Here is a 20672-nt window from a genome sequence, read left to right on the forward strand (position 1 = left end):
GTTCTCCAAAGTGATCTGCCAATCATGACGAGGCTTGGAGGCTTTCATCTCCTAAGAAGTTTCCTGGGCTCCATTGGGGAAATCATGGCAGACACAGGACTGGAAGAGATGATACAGCTGGTCTACCCAGGCAGCAACACAGCAGAACACATTCTCTCAGGCAGGGCTTATGCCAAGTCCATCCGGTTTCACCTTCTTAGTGAGCGTGAAATCAAGACCAAAGAAGCATTGTGTTTTGAATTGACGCCAACACCATTGTCTCTATTTGACAAGCACCAGAAGTTGCGGAGGCCAGACAAGGCTGCCCTCGCAAGGTTCCTGAAGGAATTTGTGGAGCCTGTCAAAACCCCACTATGCACACGTCTGGTGGTTGATGGAGGTTGGCTCTTGCACAGTGTCAAATGGGAGACTAACCTCACGTGGATGGATATTGCAGAGAGTTACCTTCAGTTTGTGGTGTCAATGGGTAGACAGTAGGCATGGGAAGATTCACCGATGCGCATCGGAAAATCGATACGACATGTAAGATGCAGTTGCATCGATTTGCAAACGTCTGCATCGGTAAAAACCGCACATAAACTCGAGATGCATCGTATCAAAATTATCTGCATCGATACAAACCGATTATTATCTATTATTATAACTTTTTAGAAACGTGTCTCTGAGTTTCAGTTGTGTTTCTATGCCTACCCCTCTAGTCTCTGCTCAAATCTCGGCTCAAGGCTCGCGCGAATAGGCGGGTCCAAACAAACGTGCTTTCAAAAAGAGGCGGCCAGCCAGTCAGATGGAGGAAAACGAAACGGAGGTAATACATTCGGTTGTGGGCTTTAAGTCTACGGTATGGAAAGATTTTGGCTTCTACAAACGAGATCTTTCGTAAAACCCATCTGGGTTAAGTGTTTGGATTCACTTGTCTTAATTTCCAGATGGGGAACTGTTACTCCCTTGTTATGGCCATTTGTTCATAATGATGAATCATATTACAGTGCATGGAGATAATGAGTATACCCCTTTTGAAAAGTAACATTATGAACTATATTTCAATAAGTACACGTGTTATTTCCAAAATGTGCACTGAGTAAATGGGAAAAATGTCACCTAAGTTACATTATTAACCTTACTTTGCTCATCAGATATTGTATGCACATTTTGGAAATAACTTGTGCTTATTAAAATGTTGTTCAAAATGTTACTTTTCAAATGGTGTGCATTGTATATTTTGGGGAAAATGCTTTCCTATTAGTTTTTATAGTGGATGGAATCTACTGGCCTGCACCTTTTTGTATTAGCCCATTTTATTTGGTTTACCTCATGTATAAACTGCCCATCCTTTTTCCTTCCTTTTTCTACATTTTTCTACTTTTTTTTTACTGGCTACACTAGCCCCTTGGACTGCCTTTCCTTTATTTAAGTATTTATATCACTGTACACTATCCCCGCACACACAAGCACAGGACTCTTTGCACTATCCACACATGCACAGGAACACTTTTGCACTACTTTCCACTACTTACAGCCCTGTCACATGTAAAGCACATTGTTGTATGTATATGTTATATGTAAACACCCCACCCCCATGTGTACATGTTCTCCCTATGTGTATTGTTTTTGTATTTATTGTGATTTTTGTATTTATTGTTATTCATGTTTGTTTGTAAGTGTAAGCTACTGGATGACCTTAATTTCCCTCGGGATCAATAAAGTATCCATCTATCTATCTATCTATCTAAACGTAAAGCACTTTTAAAGGCTTAACTGGAAAACATGTCTTTGTGTAGGGCTTCAATTGTTCTACAACATGCACTAAAGAGAAATCTGAATTTTTGTTAAAGGTTACACTTGTATCCTAAAGTTCCAGAGACCTACAATGAATTACTCTCTAAGTTGTACTTCCTTTGTTTCAAAATAAAAGGCACAGCCAGCTTTAATGCTTCAAGTGCCATAACTTGAACTATGTATTCCATGGTGTACTTTTCTTCTGCATTGCATCGCATCGTATTGTATTGTATCGTATCGTATTGCACTGGACCGCATTGTTTTAAAATTAGATCGTACTGTATCGCAGGAGGTAGGAGAATCGTATCGTATCTTATCACTGGTAATTCCATGAATCGTGAATGTATCGAATCGTTGGTAGTGTATCGAGATGTGTATCGTATCGCCTTGATGGTGAAGATTCACATCCCTACTAGACAGCACCACCGGACTACTCCAAAAGCTCCACCAAAGACCATGACCATCTGAGAAGGACAAAAAAAGCATGTTGTGACATTACGATTCGGAAAGACCTAAACAATGTTGTGCCACGGGAAAAGTTCCTTGATAACCAACAGAACAAATCACAGCTCATTTTGCTCCTTGCAGAGACCTTCCAACAGGAGGATATACATGTTCAACAATGCTCCGGGGATCCATGCAGACACATCGATTGTTTCTATTGCACTACAGGAGGCAATAAATTCTTTGGTGGAGGTCAGGTCTGAGGTCATGGCCATGTTACTACATCACAAGGCAAAACACCCATATTTCCTCACAACAGTGAAAGACACATCGTACAGCATGGACCAGATCAGAAAAGCCCTACCAGAGAGGTATCTGAAGTACATAGTGTTCTTGCACAGCTTCTCTGGCTGTGACACGGTGTCTGCAATTTCAGGATATAGTAAGCCAACTTTGCTAAAGAAGCTTTGCAATACCAACCAAGCAGAGGAGGCCATGGATGTTTTCCTTGACATCAGAGCTGAGAAAAGTGATATTGTCAAAGCTGGCTGCAAACTGTTCACGTTCATTTTCTGCGGCAACAGATTCCGAAATTTAGAAGACTTACGTTTTGAGATCTTCAGCAAGCGGGCCGCAGCAGGGAGAATCAACCCAGAGAAACTGCCTCCAACTACTGGAGCTGCAGCCCAGCACTCACTGAGAGCATATCTTCAGACCCGAGACTGGCTAGTGCTGGAAAGTCCGACATTGGATGTCCTTCAGTATGGATGGACAAAGGGGCAGCAAGGTTATGAGCCAGTGCCGACCACCGATCCAATTGCACCACACTATCTTTTGAGATTTGTCAGTTGCAGCTGTGCAGGGGAATGTGACACCCTCAGGTGCAGCTGTAAAAAGCAAGGGGTAAAGTGCTTTTCTGCGTGCAGGAACTGCCATGGTACCTCTTGTCAGAATATCAACCATCCTGAAGTTTACAGCACTGAGGGAGATACAGTAGAGTTTGATGACACTGGATGAGATGAGAATTGATGCTACGATGAACTGATTATAGATGTTCTATTTGTTATTGTTCAATAAACCCACATCATCAAAAGTCAAAAAATAAATACTTAATTTCATTCCTTGAGTCATTACTGTATGGGAAAATGTGTTAATTTGTGTCTGTATGCGTTTAACTTCAAATGTTATCCCACATTCTGAGAGTTTTATCATTTTTCCGGGTTGCAGTCTAGGGCATTAAAGGGTTAAAAAGGTTAACTTTGGGGCATTTTTTCACCTAACAACCCAATAAAATAATCAAATTCACTGAAGAAATGAAGAATGAAGAATTCAATGAAGAAATGAAGAGCAAGTGGTGAAAAAGCACACAGTAAAACTTGAAATAATGAAAAGACAGTTGAATTTTTACACATTTTAGGCAATTTTTTGTTGTTTTTGCCCAAAAACACAATTAAAATGTGGTCAAATGACAAAAATAACCCGTTATTTGTGTTCACTGGGTCAATATTGTATGGGAAAATGTGTTAATTTGTCTCTGTATGCAGTTAACTTCAAAAGTTATGACCCATTCTGCATCCTTCTTTTCAATCTGTCGGGTTCCGATTTTTACACAGACCTTCTGGGCACCCCAACTTTGACAGGCTGTCCAGGAGATTCCCATGAGATTTGGCCGTGGATAAATTGTGTGGTGTCTCTAGACACCTGTAAGAATACATGGTAAAAAAATCTATTGGTAAGAAATTAGTTCACAGATTTTCATAAATATCCATATCTTTCCCTAACTATAGATATCTCATAATGCTAGATGTATTACGGCGGACTTTTGAACGACCGCACAGGAGGCCATTTTTAGACAGTATAGCTTCCGGGAGGGATCAGTGGTACGTTAGGTAACGTCAGTGATCTTCACAATCGTTTACACTCTTATCTCGCGGAAATCTTGACGGATTTACAAATGACTTGATTTACAAACGTCATTACCTTGGTAATAATTCTGGATGCTTGGACATGTTGAAATGTGCAGCTTAATTGTGTATCACGGCTTTTGTGTATCAGTCATTTTACATCAATTGGCGAGGCATAGCCTAATTGTTTTTTCTTTTCAATATAACGTAAGCTACACATCATAAAACTGAAGTTGCACATGATTTCCAGTCGGGTTGGTTTGTTTAACATCTTACATTATGATTTCGCCCGGAAATTGCTGACTTTATTGCCAATGAAGATGCCAGACTTTTGTGCAGCCTGCTCTGAACGTTCCCTTTAAACGAGAACCCGTGGGATCACCTTTATTTTATTATATCAGTAATATTGCTTTTATAAAGGTGATAATACTAGTATACATGTATCTCCTGTTGCCATTCTGTATGCTGAGTTTTAGTAGCCTAGATATTGATTTTTACATAAATAGCTTGTGTATGTGTATTTATTGCACCTATCTGTTTTGTTCAATGTTATTTTCATATAAAAACCCATGTTTATGATTCTTCATAAGCATGCAGTGTCATACGTTTACAACAAACCAACCCGTTTGAAAATCGGTTGAAAATTGAGCAAGTTAAAAAGTATGTAGGCTACCACTACCAACACAATGTTAAGGGTGAGAGAGCTATACTGACGCAAAATGGCCGCCATCTGCGGTCGAAAAATCTAGCCTTTATAAGATATCGATGGTTTCTACATTAGGGACCAGTGGGGCCTAACACCAGATGTCGCTGTGGAGCAGTGCACGACATGATCAATAATTTAATTTCCAGGGTAACAAGAAGTAGGCTTGTTTTTATTTGTATTCCTATCTAACATTGTCATATACTTATTACATATGACAATGGTAGAGCTGTCAGATATATTCCAAATAGGCTACATTCCTGTAAATGTTGAGTAGGGGTCAGTACCTCTCGTAGCAGTCTTCCCTTTGTGGGCAAGTAGCCTGCCCCTCAACGTTGGCAGTTGAAAACATTTTACGCATGTTCAACGGTCTTTCAGTATTGACCTGTGAGGCACGATGATGTTAACCCCACAACCTATAAAAAGCAACTGAATGACTGACATATCAATCAAATTACACCACTCCCTTCCGTTCCTCTGAAACAACGTGTTGATTGGTTGGGTTTGTTTATGGCTCGGTCGGATGCAACTATGTTTGTTTCCCGTATACAGAGCCAGAAGTTTTAGCCTACCTCAAAAACTGAAAGGACAGCTAGAGGACCGTGAAGAGCAATTCGCTGAATTTGACCAAAATGTAATGGATATTACATTAGATTATAATATATTTGGGCTTAATGTGTGATTGGCCTGGAGTTTCGCGTACAACTGACGCGCTCGTTTACTGATCTCATGAGAAAAGCTCAGCTCTAAACCCCATTCGGCATCCTTGTGCTAAACGTCATCAGCGGCCCTCTGGATGCTGATGGAAAAAGCTGGAACACTTGCTGCTTGCGTGGAAGAAAGGGTCCATTAGTCAGACGCCTCCTTGGCTGAATACTTGAGCTATTTTTAAATCCGATTTTAGGGGCAGAACTGGCAATAACGGTTTCGAATGACAGAACACCCCTCTCCCACTGACTTCCTCCCCACCCAATGTTTGTCCAAACGCCCGTATTGAGGTGTCTAAATATAGCCCTGTGATATTCTATTTCTGTATTAATCAACGTGTAAAAACAGTGTAGTCAATGCTGGGATCTTTGCGTTTCAACAGTAAACTGTGTTCTTACACCAGCTGGACTGGACAGAGGCTGGTTTCGGGCAGCCGTAGGTATGGTCTTAAAGGTGTGGCACATTCATTAACACTAGAAGGGCGCTCGTAGAGCGCAGACCACCGCCAAGGCCAGCAGATACAACAATGCCCTACCCTCAGTGAAAACATTCCTTGATTCGGATCCGTTTTAAAATGTTATGGGATCTGCCTTGGACCATGCTCCACCACCGGGCGCAAAGTTTCATGAAAATCGACCAGCTAGTTTTTGCTTAATGCTGACAAACACCAAACGGTGCCAACAACAATAACTCCTTGCGGAGGTAATGATTGTTGACAGATGTGTCACACACATTCCAGATGACACAATCAATCACCGTGAATACATTTTCATATTAAAGGTAGTCTATAACAAAATAAATTGCCAGATATATTTCCGTTGAGGGTATGATTTACAAGGTTATAGCATGATTTACAAGGTTGCATTTACGAGTTATTTCTGGCGCCAACACAACACAGCGTGCGTCATGAAGTATCTTTTCTTGGAAAAAGGGCAAAAGAACACTTTGTGACGTGTGGGTAGCCTATGCCTGGTGTGTTAGACAGAGAGCGAGACAGAAATGGAATTGTGAGTCAGAATCCAACTCTCAAACAAAGTCAGGTTAATTAAATGTGAGAAACTTGTGTTCCTGACAAAAAAAGGAGCTGTATTGTCCTAAACGTATGTTGAACACTCGGCATGGGGTCCATTCACATGCATATTTGGTGCATTATGCTTTCTGGATTTAAAAGTAATTCATAGCTCGTAATGAGCTGACAATTGAGCGCTTCCAGTGGCTGCCACAACACGAGGGGTTGGCGCTATTTGGTTGAGTACAATCGCTTGTGCAGCTAGCGTTATGATGTAAACGGTAGCTAGGAGTTCCTCATACGCGCGTTAATCCGCCCTGTATCGCCAAGCACAGTGACCTGCAAATAGTGGTCTACACTCCCCTACCGCGGCGAAGGTTGGGCGGAAACATGGACTTCACCATTCGAGCAGCTACTCTCGAGGACTGCAAAGACATCTCGCGGATGATCTTGGTAAGATAAAAAAGGAAAGAGCACGCGGCCCTTGCTCACGCACGTGTAGAGAATCAGAGTCATGAATGACACAGCAGCACCGTTTGATATTTGCATCGGGAGGCTGCATCACCGACACCCGCGGTATATTATCCTCTGGCATGACAATCAGAAAGCAATTATGTGTCATGTTGACATTAATGTCCGTTTTGATTTGTACATAATTTCAGTAGCTCTCAATGACATTTGTTGTGTACTATGCTTGGAACCTTACTCCTTAAAATGTAAATCAACTACAGGACCCGGGCTGGGTCACCCATCCCGAAGCTCGCAGAACACTGCAACTTTGTAGCATGTTGGTTAGTTAAGGAGTAATTGGGATGTAACAGTTAAATACGCAGGAATGTATCAATGATGTGTTTCAGATCAGCTCTGTGTTATGATGGCTTACTGTGTTTTGTTGTGTGCATCTGCAGGAATTGGCCGAATATGAGAAGGTCTCAGATCATGTGAAAATTACACAGAGAGGTAAATTGTTTATTTATTCAGGCATTTCTGAATCCAGTCTATTCCACTTGAGACTATAGAAACACACTAGAACTGTCCTAATACATATAATGTGTTTGAAATGTGTATGTTTTGCTCAACCAGACCTGGAGCAAGATGGGTTCTCCAAAAATCCCTTTTTCCACGGAATCATCGCAGAGGTGCCTGAACAGCACCGAAGCAAAGACGGTGAGGGAGATCATCCATTGACCTCTATTTATGAGTGCATGTTAGTCACAGGTCACCACACAGCCTTTCAACACAGCAGAGCTTGATCTCTGGTGGCCTCCTCTGCATGCTGTTGTTCTAAGTCGTTGTCAGGACATGAAGTACCTTAGCATTCAGAGATTGCATAACATAAAAATGTCATCTATTTCAATTCTGCTGTAGTTGTGGTGTGTCTGTGAGTGTATGCAGGGTGTCACTGTATTAAGAATGGGTGTCCTTGTATGCTTTGTACTGTATGTGTGTCTGTTTGTGTGAGTGAGTGTGTGTGAGAGAGAATGTGGTCCTTAAGTGCCCCTCTTTGTAAGTGTGCGTTTGTGTGTGTATGTAATTTGTCCTGCAGCATTAACTCCTTGACTGTTTTTAGGTCATGCAAAGGAGATGACTTATGGTGTGTGTGTGTGTGTGTGTGTGTGTGTGTGTTTGTTTGCTTGCTTGCATTAGGGCACACCAAGGTGGGCTACTCTCTCTATTTCTACACATACAGCTCCTGGAAAGGGAGAGCCGTGTACATGGAAGATCTCTATGTGATGCCAGAATACAGGGGTCAGTATGCATCAGCTATTGTCTTATGTAACAGACCCACATAACACCCTTACAAATGGAGTAACTGGTAAGTAAGGTTTTGTGTTAATATTGTATTTCCACTGCAGGCAAAAGCATTGGGAAGGCCTTGATGAGTAAGGTGGCACAGGTGAGTGTTACTATTGACGTTGTGTAATGGTTGCCAGCGGTGCACTCCCTGACAACCTTAAGAGACATGCTAGCGACAGATGCTAGCACCCATGGGTTTTACCTTCTTTGCTAGCATGCCTGTCTCCCATGCCCGAGGTTATGAGTTCAAGTAACAGTATTAATGGTGTAGTTCAGTGCACAACTGTGCTTGACTGCACAAATCAGGTTGCATTTGTGGTGTGACCCGGATTGGGAGTGAGGTTTAGGGGGGTGAGTGTAACAGGAGCCAGTTGGTGAACTTCACTCCCTTACACCTTAACAGATGTGCTAGCGCCCATGGGTTTTAGCCTCCATGCTTGCATGCCTGACTCCCATTTTGAGAGTTCAAATGCACAACACAGGTTACACTTGTGTTTTTATATATAAACTATTCTGTGTAATTAAAGAGGAATGCTTCTGCTAGGTATAGGTTGTAGCTGTTGAATTGAATTGAATTGAATTGATGAGTATTGGCAATACATATTGTATAATTGATAATGTATATAAACAATGATGTATCTATATTTGACATAGAAATATATCTTACCCATATTTTGCACAAATTCCACTTGTTTCCATAGTTAACACTGAATATATTAAAACCCTATTTTGTCGTATTAATGGTAATTGTCACCCCCCTATGTCCACAAAGCTGGGAATGGCGGCTGGATGCAATCAGCTGAACTTCGCTGTCCTTGACTGGAACAAGGCGTCGCTGGACTTCTACCTCAGCCAGGGTTGCTTCGACGTGACTGCTGACATGGGCTATCACTGCATGCGCTGTGAGGGAGCGGCACTGGAGAACCTTGCACAGGGGGATTCATAAAAAGCAGCAGCACCATCCCACACACACACACACACACACACACACACACACACACACACACACACACTCGCACACACACACACACACACACACACACACACACACACACTCGCACCATGTCTGAAACATTTCCCAACCTTTTCAGCCATTGACCCTAAGGTCTGAGGTAAACCCCCCTTCCTTTCACAGCATTGGACAACTTGCAGCAAAAAGGTTGTTCACTGCTGATGTTCAAATCTACTTCTTATGTCATAGTGTAGCACGTGCCTCTTGTCACATCTTTGCTGTATTCCTTTGTGAGATTAATACGTTGGGATAGGAACCAAAGACTCCTTAAATAGCTCTACAGAGACAGTGAGACATAGTGCGACGGAAAATGTAGTCATTTAAGTTGTGAAACTCGGCAAATAGATTTCTCTTACAGCCAAATTGCATCATACTGTGCTCATCTCGTTGAACTAAACCGCTGTCCCGTTAGTTCCTTGATATGGACAAAGTTTGTCCATTCCTTGATATGGACAATGGTTACACTACATTGGTAAGTTATTAGTATAGCTTGTGACTGATACGGTGCTGAAATGAAGTAATGGAGTGCTGAAAAGCAAAGGAAAAAAAAAAAACTTTTATAATTAATGGATTAGTTCATTGATCGTCCTAATTGACATTTGAAATGTTGCAGATGGTTTCAAACCAGTTGAGTTCTAGTAAAGAAAATGTGAGTTTATCACTCTAAATGAGATCAAAGCACAAACGTGTACAGAAACAGAAAGCTCTAGTGGCCCTTTCAAACCGAGAAAGCCTGTCACCTTACTTGTCTATGTGTGTGAGTATCAAGACCTGTGCTTGTTTAAATGTACTGTATTTGCATATTTTAGGATCCTGTATATAAAACTGCTGGAAGACCTCTTAACGGTTGAATACAAAATTCATCTTTCAGCTAGAATAAGGGTGCGAGATATTTTTTAGCCGTCACAGACCGACCTACGCAAGTATGACGATGTCACCTAGGTGCTATGTGACACAGGACAAAATTGCTGTGTAGAAGCAGTCAAATCCCTCAATGCAAACATAACATGAATCAGTCGGTGGAATATGACTCTGTCCTTGTTGTATTTTGTAGCAAAAGCACAATGCTGTGGTAGAAGGAGTAGTAGCTAATGGTGACTTGAAGTGACAGAGTTGTGTGGTTGTCTGTAAAAAAAATATCTGCACAGTGTCTCCTCAAAAATGTCTTTTTGTGAGTGAGGTTGTCTACAGCACTCTATGGGGTCTCTGCTCTAAGCAGTGTGTAGGATAATGACCCATAATGTTGAAAAATACCTGCTCCCATTTACCTGTTATCTACCTGAATCCTTTGCACAATTGCTGTTTTTTTATGCTGATGTTCTGAGACTAAATTGTCCCACACATGCATACATTTCTGCCATGAATCATTCTGTAGTAATACCCGTTTACCCTATTGCACTACACACGTGTAAATCATTTCTCTTTGTGTTTGGTGCAGTTGATATTCATGTGATGTGGTGTACATGGTTTTACACATATGCTGCTGTGGGTATATGTCATTGACATCATTGGGCTTCTAGGAGGCCTGTGAGAACACTGTGCTATATTACTACTGTTAGGTACAATTATTTTCCAAAGGAACAGGCTTTACCTTTCTGAATAAAGCATTTCATTTGACTGAGGGCTTCGGGCAAATCTCTGTTCTCTGGCTGTTTTAATGTCATGTCAAAGACGTTTATTTTAGGAAAGCAAGACAAGAATGGGAGAACAGGTGTTATTCAGATATTCACATCTCACAGTTGTGCCATATTACCGTTTATGCTGATAATGTAAGTTTGTTAAATGCGTATTTTATAGTTTTTTTTCACCTAGGGACTAAAACACGTATTTAACAGGCATTAATAATAATTGCTGTCTGTTTTTTCATGCAGATAGAATATCGATAGAACCAGGCGCAGACTGGCCATTGGTTCAGGAATTTGCCCGTTGGGCCGATCAGTTTATTTTTTACAATATATAGCCCACAGCATTAAAGAACATGGCTTTGGTATAGCATGTACAGATATTCAAAAGACAGTGTAATCTGCAGCGCCACGGCTGGTGGGATATGTAATTGCAGCGAGGACATCAAATGGGTAAAATAAACATGGAAATATGTTGAATTGATGCACCATCCCTTTTATAAAATGATGAGCATGGGCTGCTAACACCTCTATACTAGGCCTACTCATCATTATAGCCTTAAAGGCATAACATAATGTGATACTCAGCCCAGCAGTAAAAATGACGTCTGTTAAATACTCACTTGGCCAACAACATAAACAAACACAGGTGAACGTGGCACTGGAAAAGAAAGGGAAAGGAGGAGCAGGAACAAACACACATTCAATATTGTTGCCGGACACAAATAATACAAAAAAACAGTTTTGTTTTTTTGAATTATTATTATTGTTGCCAGTCTACTCCTGGGTAGAATGTTAAACGTTGTCTAAAATATCAGGACGACATTGGACCTCACTTACTTGGTGCAAATTATGCCAAGGTTTTATAAGGGGTTGCACTGAGGGCTTACAGAAAACTGCTCCATGCGTTAGTATCGGAATTGCACATCAATTATAAATTGGATAGCAGTGCCACCGTGTGGTAGGTAGTTGAACCTGTATTATAAAATCACTGTCCAGGTTCACTGTTCCAACAAGTGTAATCCAATCAGGTTAATTAGTGCGGCTGCACTGACTTGGTTTCCAGTCGGGATCATCTCATGCCATTGTTCGATATTACTCAGCTTTACATTTCAATACATCCTCTTCCTGATATTGCAGCCTACATTAACATCTGTTCACATTTTTTCCCCACAGACATCGAGAGAAGATCAGAAACCGAGTTAGAGAGCTCGCCTAGATCCAATAACTACATTCTTCAGAATGTTTGATACATAGGCTTTACTGCTCTCAGCATAGCTTTGTGCTAGTCAATGTTAGAGAGCGATCGAAGAGAACTTGCAATTTTAACACGGGAGGCAGGGCCAAGCTAACGCAAAAAGATACCTGGCGCTTCGGGGAGAGGGAAGTTCATCGTTTGACAGTGGTGAAGTTGTGCGTTTCCGGGCAGTAGTGCTGCGTGAGGGCATTTCTACGTGCTCCCGGGTTTCATGATGCCCACGCAGACACGCGACCTTTCTGCAGATCTGTCAAGAAGCACTTTAGGAAGTGGAGTCCACGGCTGGGGCTCATACGAGGATGCAATCCTGAGAGACATCTGTGCTGCGCTTTAAACTTGCAGAACTTGCGATTAGGCTGGACTTCAGTAGGCACGCTAGTGCAGAAAAAAAAATCAATATTTTGCTTGACGTAGGCTTTGGATTCCTAGACAAACGCAATTAACATTCGTTACACTCTGAGCATTGCATTCTTCGTGCGCCTACACAACATTTGCGACTCACTACGGCGAACAGCATGTCAGTTTGCCAGCAGTTTGTCAAAAAAACTGGTTGACAACATTATACCACGCAGCATCTGAATCCTCTGCACTTGCTTTTAATGGACGAGAAGCGCACAATTTGGCCACATGCATGCATACGTATGTGCGTTTGGATGAAGAAGGGGCCTCTATTTTACAGTCTTTGAAATGGTAAATAACGATTCGCGACCACTACAATGCATCGAATTCTGCAGCGGAGAAAAATACGCAAACTTCGGTTTGTATGGGCAGCCATGGCGGTGTTCGCATTGGTGCTCGCTTTGTGCAGTGCCCTGTTTACAGTCTGGACATGGCGACAAACTAGGGACCTGTCCTTATCTTTCACAACTCTGCAAGAGCGCCTGGAGCAAGTGAGTATCAAACCAACCCAAATCAATAAATGAGCATTTAATTACATGCATTTTTGTTTTGATTTGCAGCACAGCGAAAGTACCAAAATTATGCAACCCAATCAATATTTTTTATTATCCAATAAGTTTTTTTCCTCCTCTGCCTGGTCAGTGTTACGCAACCAGAGCAACTCCACGGACGCTTTAAACGTTGTGGCGGTCGTCTGCTCGCAGCGGTTCACGGAAAAATGTACAGCCCACATGTCACAACCCAGTGGCTCTTAATTTGCACAAAGTGCCGCATCGCTGCTGGGGGTGCCGCACGGCATTTTTACTGCTGACCGAAATTGTCCACATAAAGCAGCGAATGATTACTTAGCCTATTTAGTCTGCGTGTCTCCGCCAAGTGTAAACGCTTTGCTGCCAAACTCACTCCAATTTTAGCGCAATTTACTGGAAACCCTAGAATACTTGGCTCAGTTTCACAACGTGGCCAAATACGCCTCTTACGCACGTGTGTAATTATGGTTAAGTGATTTGCAACCAATAAACTGTCAACAACAGTTAAGTATATTTTGCTTAATGCATGTATTGTGGACGCTTTGTCATCAGTCCTTTAAAACTCAGAAAGAAGTCAAGAGCTGTACCGCAAAATGCTGCTCAAGGGATGGCATGTATCGTAGCCACACGCACCGTATGTTTATACACCACCTACGTTTCCATTGTACCTCACCAATTATCATGTGTACTCTCTTTAAACGCTATCGGTAGCCTTAAAATATAATTTAATAACGGCTTATTGTTAATTTGCGGATGCCGTGTCAGTAGAACATCCCCTCAACTCTCACAAACATCAACTGAACGCATCTTTCTAAGGTAACTCACAGTGCAAACGTAGAATTCAACAGGTTTCACAAAGTCTGTTTATTTGACAGCCATTGATATCTAACATCACGTCTAACAAAGATCTAACCAATCAAACTACAGTCCTGGTTAAATTAGATCATATTAGAGATTGGCTGATAAAATGCAGCTTTCCAAGATATGATGACCCATTATAAAACAATCTAATTGCTTCAATGGGCCAATGCCCATTTAGAGATAATGTACCTATTCAGTAACCAATTCAGTTAACATAAAGAGGAAAAAGGATCATGCTTCAAAGCAGGTCTTTGGAACGTATCACTATTTTGAAATGAACTTTTAATTGTTCTCTTGGTACAATGCAGATATGAACTGAATTAGACACAATAAAATGACAGATGAACTCCACTAGGATTTTCAAAGAGACCACTCAGTTGTGCATCTGGAAAATGTTATTCCTGTTACGAAAGCTTCTGCTGTAGTTAAGATAAGATGTCTACCACTCTGTATCACACATTTTGGTCCTGTTCAAGTCTAACAGCATTCTGGTCCTCAATATTTGAGGTATACTCAACCATTTTAGGTTTAACTATTGATCCCTGTCCTTTCATTGGACTTTTTGGTGTACCTGCAGACGATCTCCCTCTGCAAAAGCCACAATTAAATAGTTTAGCCTATTCCTCCCTTTTAGCACGGCGACTCATTCTTTTGAATTGGAAGAGTGACCACCCCCCTTCCTTTGGCAGATGGATCTGTGATGTGATGTTTTTTCTTAAGCTTGAAAAAATGAGATATACTGTAAATGGATCAATAGAAAAATTTGATGTAGCATGGCGTCCATTTATTGTATATGTTGAACAAATGACCATGATCCTTGACTCTGACTAAGTTGTTATATACTACATGTAACTAACCACTCTTGACTTTTTTTTTCCTGTTTTGTTTTGTGGTGTTGTGTTTGTTTGTGTTATTGTGTCTACTGTCTTTGTGTTTGAAAATCTCAATAAATATACATTGAACAAAAAAAAAGATAAGATGTCTAAAAATGAGAATGCAGCGGCTGTAACAACAACAAAAACAAGGCATGAACAGGTGTACAAAGGCCATAAAATTAATGATTCATAATTCAGTCCAAATGTAGTTCTTGGGGTCGGAGTTGAATTTGTCACCCAGCTGTGGAGAGTAGAGAGAGAAATGCCCCCTGCACATGATCTTTTTCTGTGGAAAACAACAATGCCCCTCTTCGAGCCAAATTCCGCTGATGCTCTGAGAATGTTTGCTTGCAAGGCAGAAATTGTGCTGCGATTTTTTATTTTTTTTTTACATCTCTGCTTTGCTCTCAGTCTCAACATGAGGGTTAAGAAATTTCTGGAATGCGAGACTGAAAAAAAAATGCTTTAGGTGTCGCAACTGGTTCTCAAAGAGGAAGTGGTAGACTTATTAAAAGGTATGTGTGTGTGTGGTTGTTTTTTGTAAATGTGTGTACCAGTGCCAAATGTGGAGAAAGGGTTTGTTTATGTGGGCCACAGAAAATCTCAGCTTCGCACTTAATTGCTCCTTAGATTAGAATAGGATCTCCAAAGGAAGCACACTTAAAATGTCAACATCAGTGCAAGTTCAGTCTTTCCATGAATCAATTCCTCGGGCATAGTGTGTAAAAGAGGGTTCTCTCTCTCCTTGGTGCACAGGTGAACACCCAACGCAGAGAGATCGTCCAGCTCATCCTCGAGAAGAGAGAGATCCTGGAGAGCAGGAGGCTGAAGAGACAAGGTAAAGAGAGGCTGAGAATGTCACTGAAGTTCACCTTCTAGTCTGACATTCAGAGCTCCTTAAACTGCCACATAAGTGTTATAAACCCTCATACTTACGTACGAATAGTATCATGACTGACCACTAGAACCCTTGATTAGATTGTATGAATGTATAATTTGGAGTGTCACTGACTTAAAATGTTATATAATATTTATTGAATTGTACCTAGTACTAGTGAATGAGAATTTTACACTGATGAGTGTTCAACTTCAACCATAACACTGGCTTGGACTTGACCAGTGGCATTGCGTGTCTCTAGCGATATTTAAAGCCACAGCGGACAGAGCGGCACCCCTGGTCAACGCCAGCGGGCACAGGATTCTAAAAGCTGCCCTACAGGAAGCTGTAGGCAGCCGCTTGGGTGACTCAAAGATTATAGGTCTGGATGGGCAGGAGACGCGCGGCCAGAAAACCATTGGGCCCCAGGACCTTCTTTCAGAGACGCCACACGCCACATGCAGACTTAGAAAAAATATATATATAAAAACCTGGACGGGCCCCTCCATCTCTCTCTCCTTTTCGACAGCCGTAAATAGTTTTCATGTTGTTATATTCCCTCCAACTCTCCAGCAGTGGTTTTCATTTTCAGAGAGTGTGTGTATGTGTGTGTGAGATTCTCTGATTGCATGTTAAAAACAGAGCATAAAGCAGCAAGCACCTGGGGTCGGCCAGCACAGCAGAGCTACAAAGGACTGTCTAGATGGCCAGGCCAAAAAGCCCAGATGCCTGATGGGGGAAAAAAAGCGTCACGCGGACGTGGAGCCCCTGCATCTTGAGAACCGCCTGAGTCGTGTCACTCCGAGGTCGCACGACTGCAATCTTGATCTGATTCCGCCACTTGATAACTCAACAGCCTGCTTGTTCAAAAATAGATGGAAAAAGAGTCTCTTGTTTGTATGTTTGTGGAAGCAGCTGGCATTGGGTTTAGCGCTCCTGCCTTATAGGTGGTCTCTACGGATGCAAGCAGCCCTTACTTCTCTTGCCCGGCCACATATCATATCTGAACCTGCAGAGCACATAGGGCCCGACTGTCAGGAGTACACTCGCCTCCCACGACGTGAAGACATTTAGCAGAAAACAAACCACCTCCTTCTCTAGAAACGGACCAGCAGGAGGCTTTCTCTTCTGCCCTCCATTTTCCGGGTGGATTCGGTTATTTCTTGTGTCTTTTCTTGAACGGGGGCCATTGCCATTATTCTCACTTTCTTTCTCTTGATCTCGTCGTCTCTCACTCTCTTTCTTGCCTGGGTTTCTTTTTTTTTTTACAACCCGTTTGGGTCACGGAACAGCCAAACAACCCTCTCCTCATCTTTCTCTTTCTTTTTTGCACTCTCATCTTTTTTTCTCATCTGTTTTTTTTCTTTCTCTCTCTCTCTCTCTCTCTCTCTCTCTCCCCTTTGTTGACTGAAACCAGCTGGCAGGGAGAGAAGAGCTCCATGAATCCAGAGCTTGAGGACGCGTGTGTGCTGGAAAGAACTCTTTTGCAAAAGTCGTAGCACAGATCTCTGGACCATCTGGTCAAGCGATCAAGATTTTTCATCTGTTTCACCAATCACCATAGATGTCAATACACTTTTAAATGTATATGTCTCCGCCAGGGTAGTCCTCTGCATGTTACCTTGGCCTCAGTCGACATCTTATCACTGTTGAGGCAGTTTTGACATTTGTGTTTATGTTTTTCCCCTCTTTCTTGTTTTTGCAAGCGGGAAGGGAGAAAAATGGGAAAAATGGAGGCTTTCGAAAAGTGGCGTCCCATTTTGAAAGTAAGTGGACTGTGTAATCCTTCATTATTCTAAGTGTAAACATGCAGTGTTTATTTGGTGTTTATTTTCTTTATCTATTTCCCTTCCAGTAACCAAGACGTCCTTTCAGAGCGGTAAGTGCGATAAGTGAGTGTGATACCCATCATAAAGGCATTCTCATGCTGCTGTATGTGACAGCATGGCTCTCTAATTCCTGCCAGATTGAGTCAATCTTCTCCTCACACCACCTTCTGTCAGAGTGCTAAGTACCTGCAAAACGATTGGCAGACAAGATGCCTGTCTGCTTAGAAGTTATTTGATTGGTTAATACCATTTGTATGATGAAACAATAGTTACTATAGTTACTCACTCCAGATCTCAGTAGAGTCCCAGACACCTTCCAAGAGCTTCTTTCAATGCTAGTTGTCAGACTGTAAGCCACCTACCGTAAGTATTAATTACAGCAGCCATTACAGTTTGGTGATGATCTCAAGAATTGTGTGCTTTGGTGTTCTTTGGCAGTGGGTGAAGAAGGTTTCATAAAGGGATGGGAAGAGGAACTCCTCAACATGAGCAAGGCGGTGACATACAGAGCGGAGACGGGCACCTTTCGAGTCGAACGCTCTGGGGTCTACTTCCTCTACTGTCAGGTACGAGCTTATTCTGACCTGAAGTGGGCACAAAGCTGCTTTTCTAGGTTCTCAATGTTTTCACAGCTGCAAAATTCCAAGTTCCAATTCCAGTTTGACCACTGGCCTTTCTGACTGCCTTATGCTGGGATCACACTACACCATGTCCCTCATGATGGTCCGTGTCACATAGGACAGTATGGGCTGTATCCTTCAAACATAACAAACGTAACTCATATGTTATCTCAAGAACATAACATAAATGTAGCTAGCTATCACGTCCGCTTTATGTATACAGAGGGTCTCATTAAGGAAAACGAATATTGGGTTTTGAAGATACAAAGATTAGTTTTAATATCAGGTGGTTTCACAATCACAATACCTGGAATCAAGAAAATGGTAAAAACACCTGACAGCTGCAACAGCAGCATCCCTCTTTCTCTTCGCCATTTTCAAATCAAGGTGAGGGAGCACTCAGTCATCCTATTGGTCAATGTGGGAACGTTGTAGTTGTTGTCAAACAATTCTGCTAGACTTTTCGACTTAGTGTCATTAGACGTCCCAGATGCCGCGTCGTCGTTCTACCATTATGTTGCACTGTGTGCTCCGTGTCCTTCCAGAAGCTTTCAGCAAGTACAAAATTGGGCTGAATTTGTGTAGTCTGATCCCAATATCATACTGCTTTTGACGATGGGTCTTTCTGTCTTCCTTGTGCGTTCTCTGTCTTGGTCAGGTGCACTTCAATGAGAACCAGAGTCAGTACGTGAAGCTGGAGGTGTCAGTCACGGGGGGGCCATCCCTGCAGTGCATCGAGGGGTACGGGACCACCCCGTCCTCTGGGTCTCACATGTTCCACTTCCTGAAGCCGTGCCAGGTGTCAGGCCTGCTGAGGCTCACCAAGGGTGCAGAGCTCCGGGCCAAGACGGCCCCCAACCTGATCCTGAAGAACAACGGCAAACACTACTTTGGACTGTTCAAGATCAATTGAGCGGATCGGTGGAGACGTTTGACAGTGGTCGTTAAAAGATGAACTGAAAGAGAGAGAGAGAGAGAAAGAGAGAGCGAGAGAGATGGTGCAAGCCTTGTCCTGTGTCTTAAAGAGATTAACCTTCAAAACTCTTGTGCACTTACGTTTGGATTTCAGTTCCTGGAGAAGTAGGCGAACTTTGTTGGGGGAGGTATAACTCTTCCTGGTTGACTGAGTAAAAAGGCAAAGCAGGCAGTCTCCCATTTAGAAATCTGCCTCCTAGGCCTCGCCAAAGTCTCTGTGCACTGTCTGCCTCTTTTTATTTTTTATTTTCTATTCCTGCAGAGACAGATCCTTTTCTGGTCGGAGAGACACTTTGTAAACAGCAGCCTTTGCCTTCACCCGTAAGCCTCTAAACATACAATAACGCTGGACAGCTTAAACGGAATGAGTGATGGGATTCAAGGGGGTTGGGTGGTTGGATCTCCATGCTTCTCTGGTTGCGGATGACATCTGCTGGATGAACGGTGTGCTTCTTGTGCTGTGCTGGAGCCACAACAAAATGCAAGAAGTCACAATCTGTTGAGCTGAAAAGTCTCGACTGTGGTGGGGAAAGCGTGTGCTCCAGTCCATGGGTAGATCTCCTCTGCAACCACTTAAGCCATGTTTTCTTCTTCCAATCCAAGACTCAATGAGTTATGGGGTCATGGCAACATTTTACAATGTCTGAACTTTTACCCTTTTTTTCCCTATTACACTTTGATTATCCGTCATCTGTGATATTGTAGTGTATTTCAAGAGACATATATTCTGTTTGTAATTTTCTCGTAAAATGGATTAGCACTGTCAGAGAAGAACAAAAAAGAAAGTTTTGTGATTTTGTGTACATTAGGAGGTCCTTTTGAAAGAGGATTTACGCAGAGAATGCAAAGAATTGACAAAATCAATGCAACTTTTTCAGTATGCAATTTTATATCTTTTTCATATATTTGTTAATCAATAAAATCATGTTTTTTTTCCACTTACCTAAACAAACTCCAGCCAAGGAAAGTCTTCATGTCTTTAAAGCACACTGCCAAGTTTATCTGTCCGGTACTTAAGCAGCATTTTACCACATAAATATTTGTAATTTCTGTTAATTAAATCTGAAACAGAATCTCTGCCTTTGCAAACGTTCCGAATTTCCTGTTTCGTGCTCGGCCTCCCCTTTTCCTTCCTGCGCCGAACCCCCTGTGCGTACCTCACGTTTCCCCCCACTAAAGCCTCGCGCCTCCCCCTAACCCCTGCTCTCCCTTCCTGAATCTGAATCCCGACCAAATAGTTGAAAGCCTTTGAGGAAAAACATGCTCTGTGCATTCCTCTCCTCTCCTCTCCTCTCTCCTGCCTCCTCTGTTCTTACTCCCTGCTCCATATATCTTTCACTTGTCTTTAAAAATGTTTCGAATTGTTCCTGCTTTTTAACAGCCTTTCAAATTGTTGCTTTCATCAAATGCATGTTCAGCATTCACAAAATCAGGATTTACTGTTAAATATCCAATCCAAAGCAAGCATCGCAT

At 42.1% G+C, this 20672-nt stretch overlaps 2 protein-coding genes across 2 annotated transcripts; both read left to right on the top strand.

The window, feature by feature from the left end:
- The first annotated feature begins 6906 nt into the window (after nt 1–6906).
- Nucleotides 6907–10019, top strand: sat2a.1 (spermidine/spermine N1-acetyltransferase family member 2a, tandem duplicate 1). Its single transcript, XM_080838871.1, has 6 exons — nt 6907–6997; nt 7453–7504; nt 7628–7711; nt 8192–8293; nt 8401–8441; nt 9114–10019. The coding sequence occupies exons 1-6, from the start codon at nt 6935–6937 to the stop codon at nt 9285–9287; spliced, it is 516 nt and encodes a 171-aa protein (XP_080694997.1). The 5' UTR covers nt 6907–6934; the 3' UTR covers nt 9288–10019.
- Nucleotides 10020–12550: 2531 nt separating this feature from the next.
- Nucleotides 12551–20005, top strand: tnfsf12 (TNF superfamily member 12). Its single transcript, XM_080839182.1, has 6 exons — nt 12551–13123; nt 15655–15736; nt 17482–17541; nt 17631–17654; nt 18043–18170; nt 18883–20005. The coding sequence occupies exons 1-6, from the start codon at nt 12950–12952 to the stop codon at nt 19135–19137; spliced, it is 723 nt and encodes a 240-aa protein (XP_080695308.1). The 5' UTR covers nt 12551–12949; the 3' UTR covers nt 19138–20005.
- Nucleotides 20006–20672: the final 667 nt, after the last annotated feature.

Source organism: Sprattus sprattus (genome assembly GCF_963457725.1).
Source record: "Sprattus sprattus genome assembly, chromosome: 5".
Taxonomy (NCBI): domain Eukaryota; kingdom Metazoa; phylum Chordata; class Actinopteri; order Clupeiformes; family Clupeidae; genus Sprattus; species Sprattus sprattus.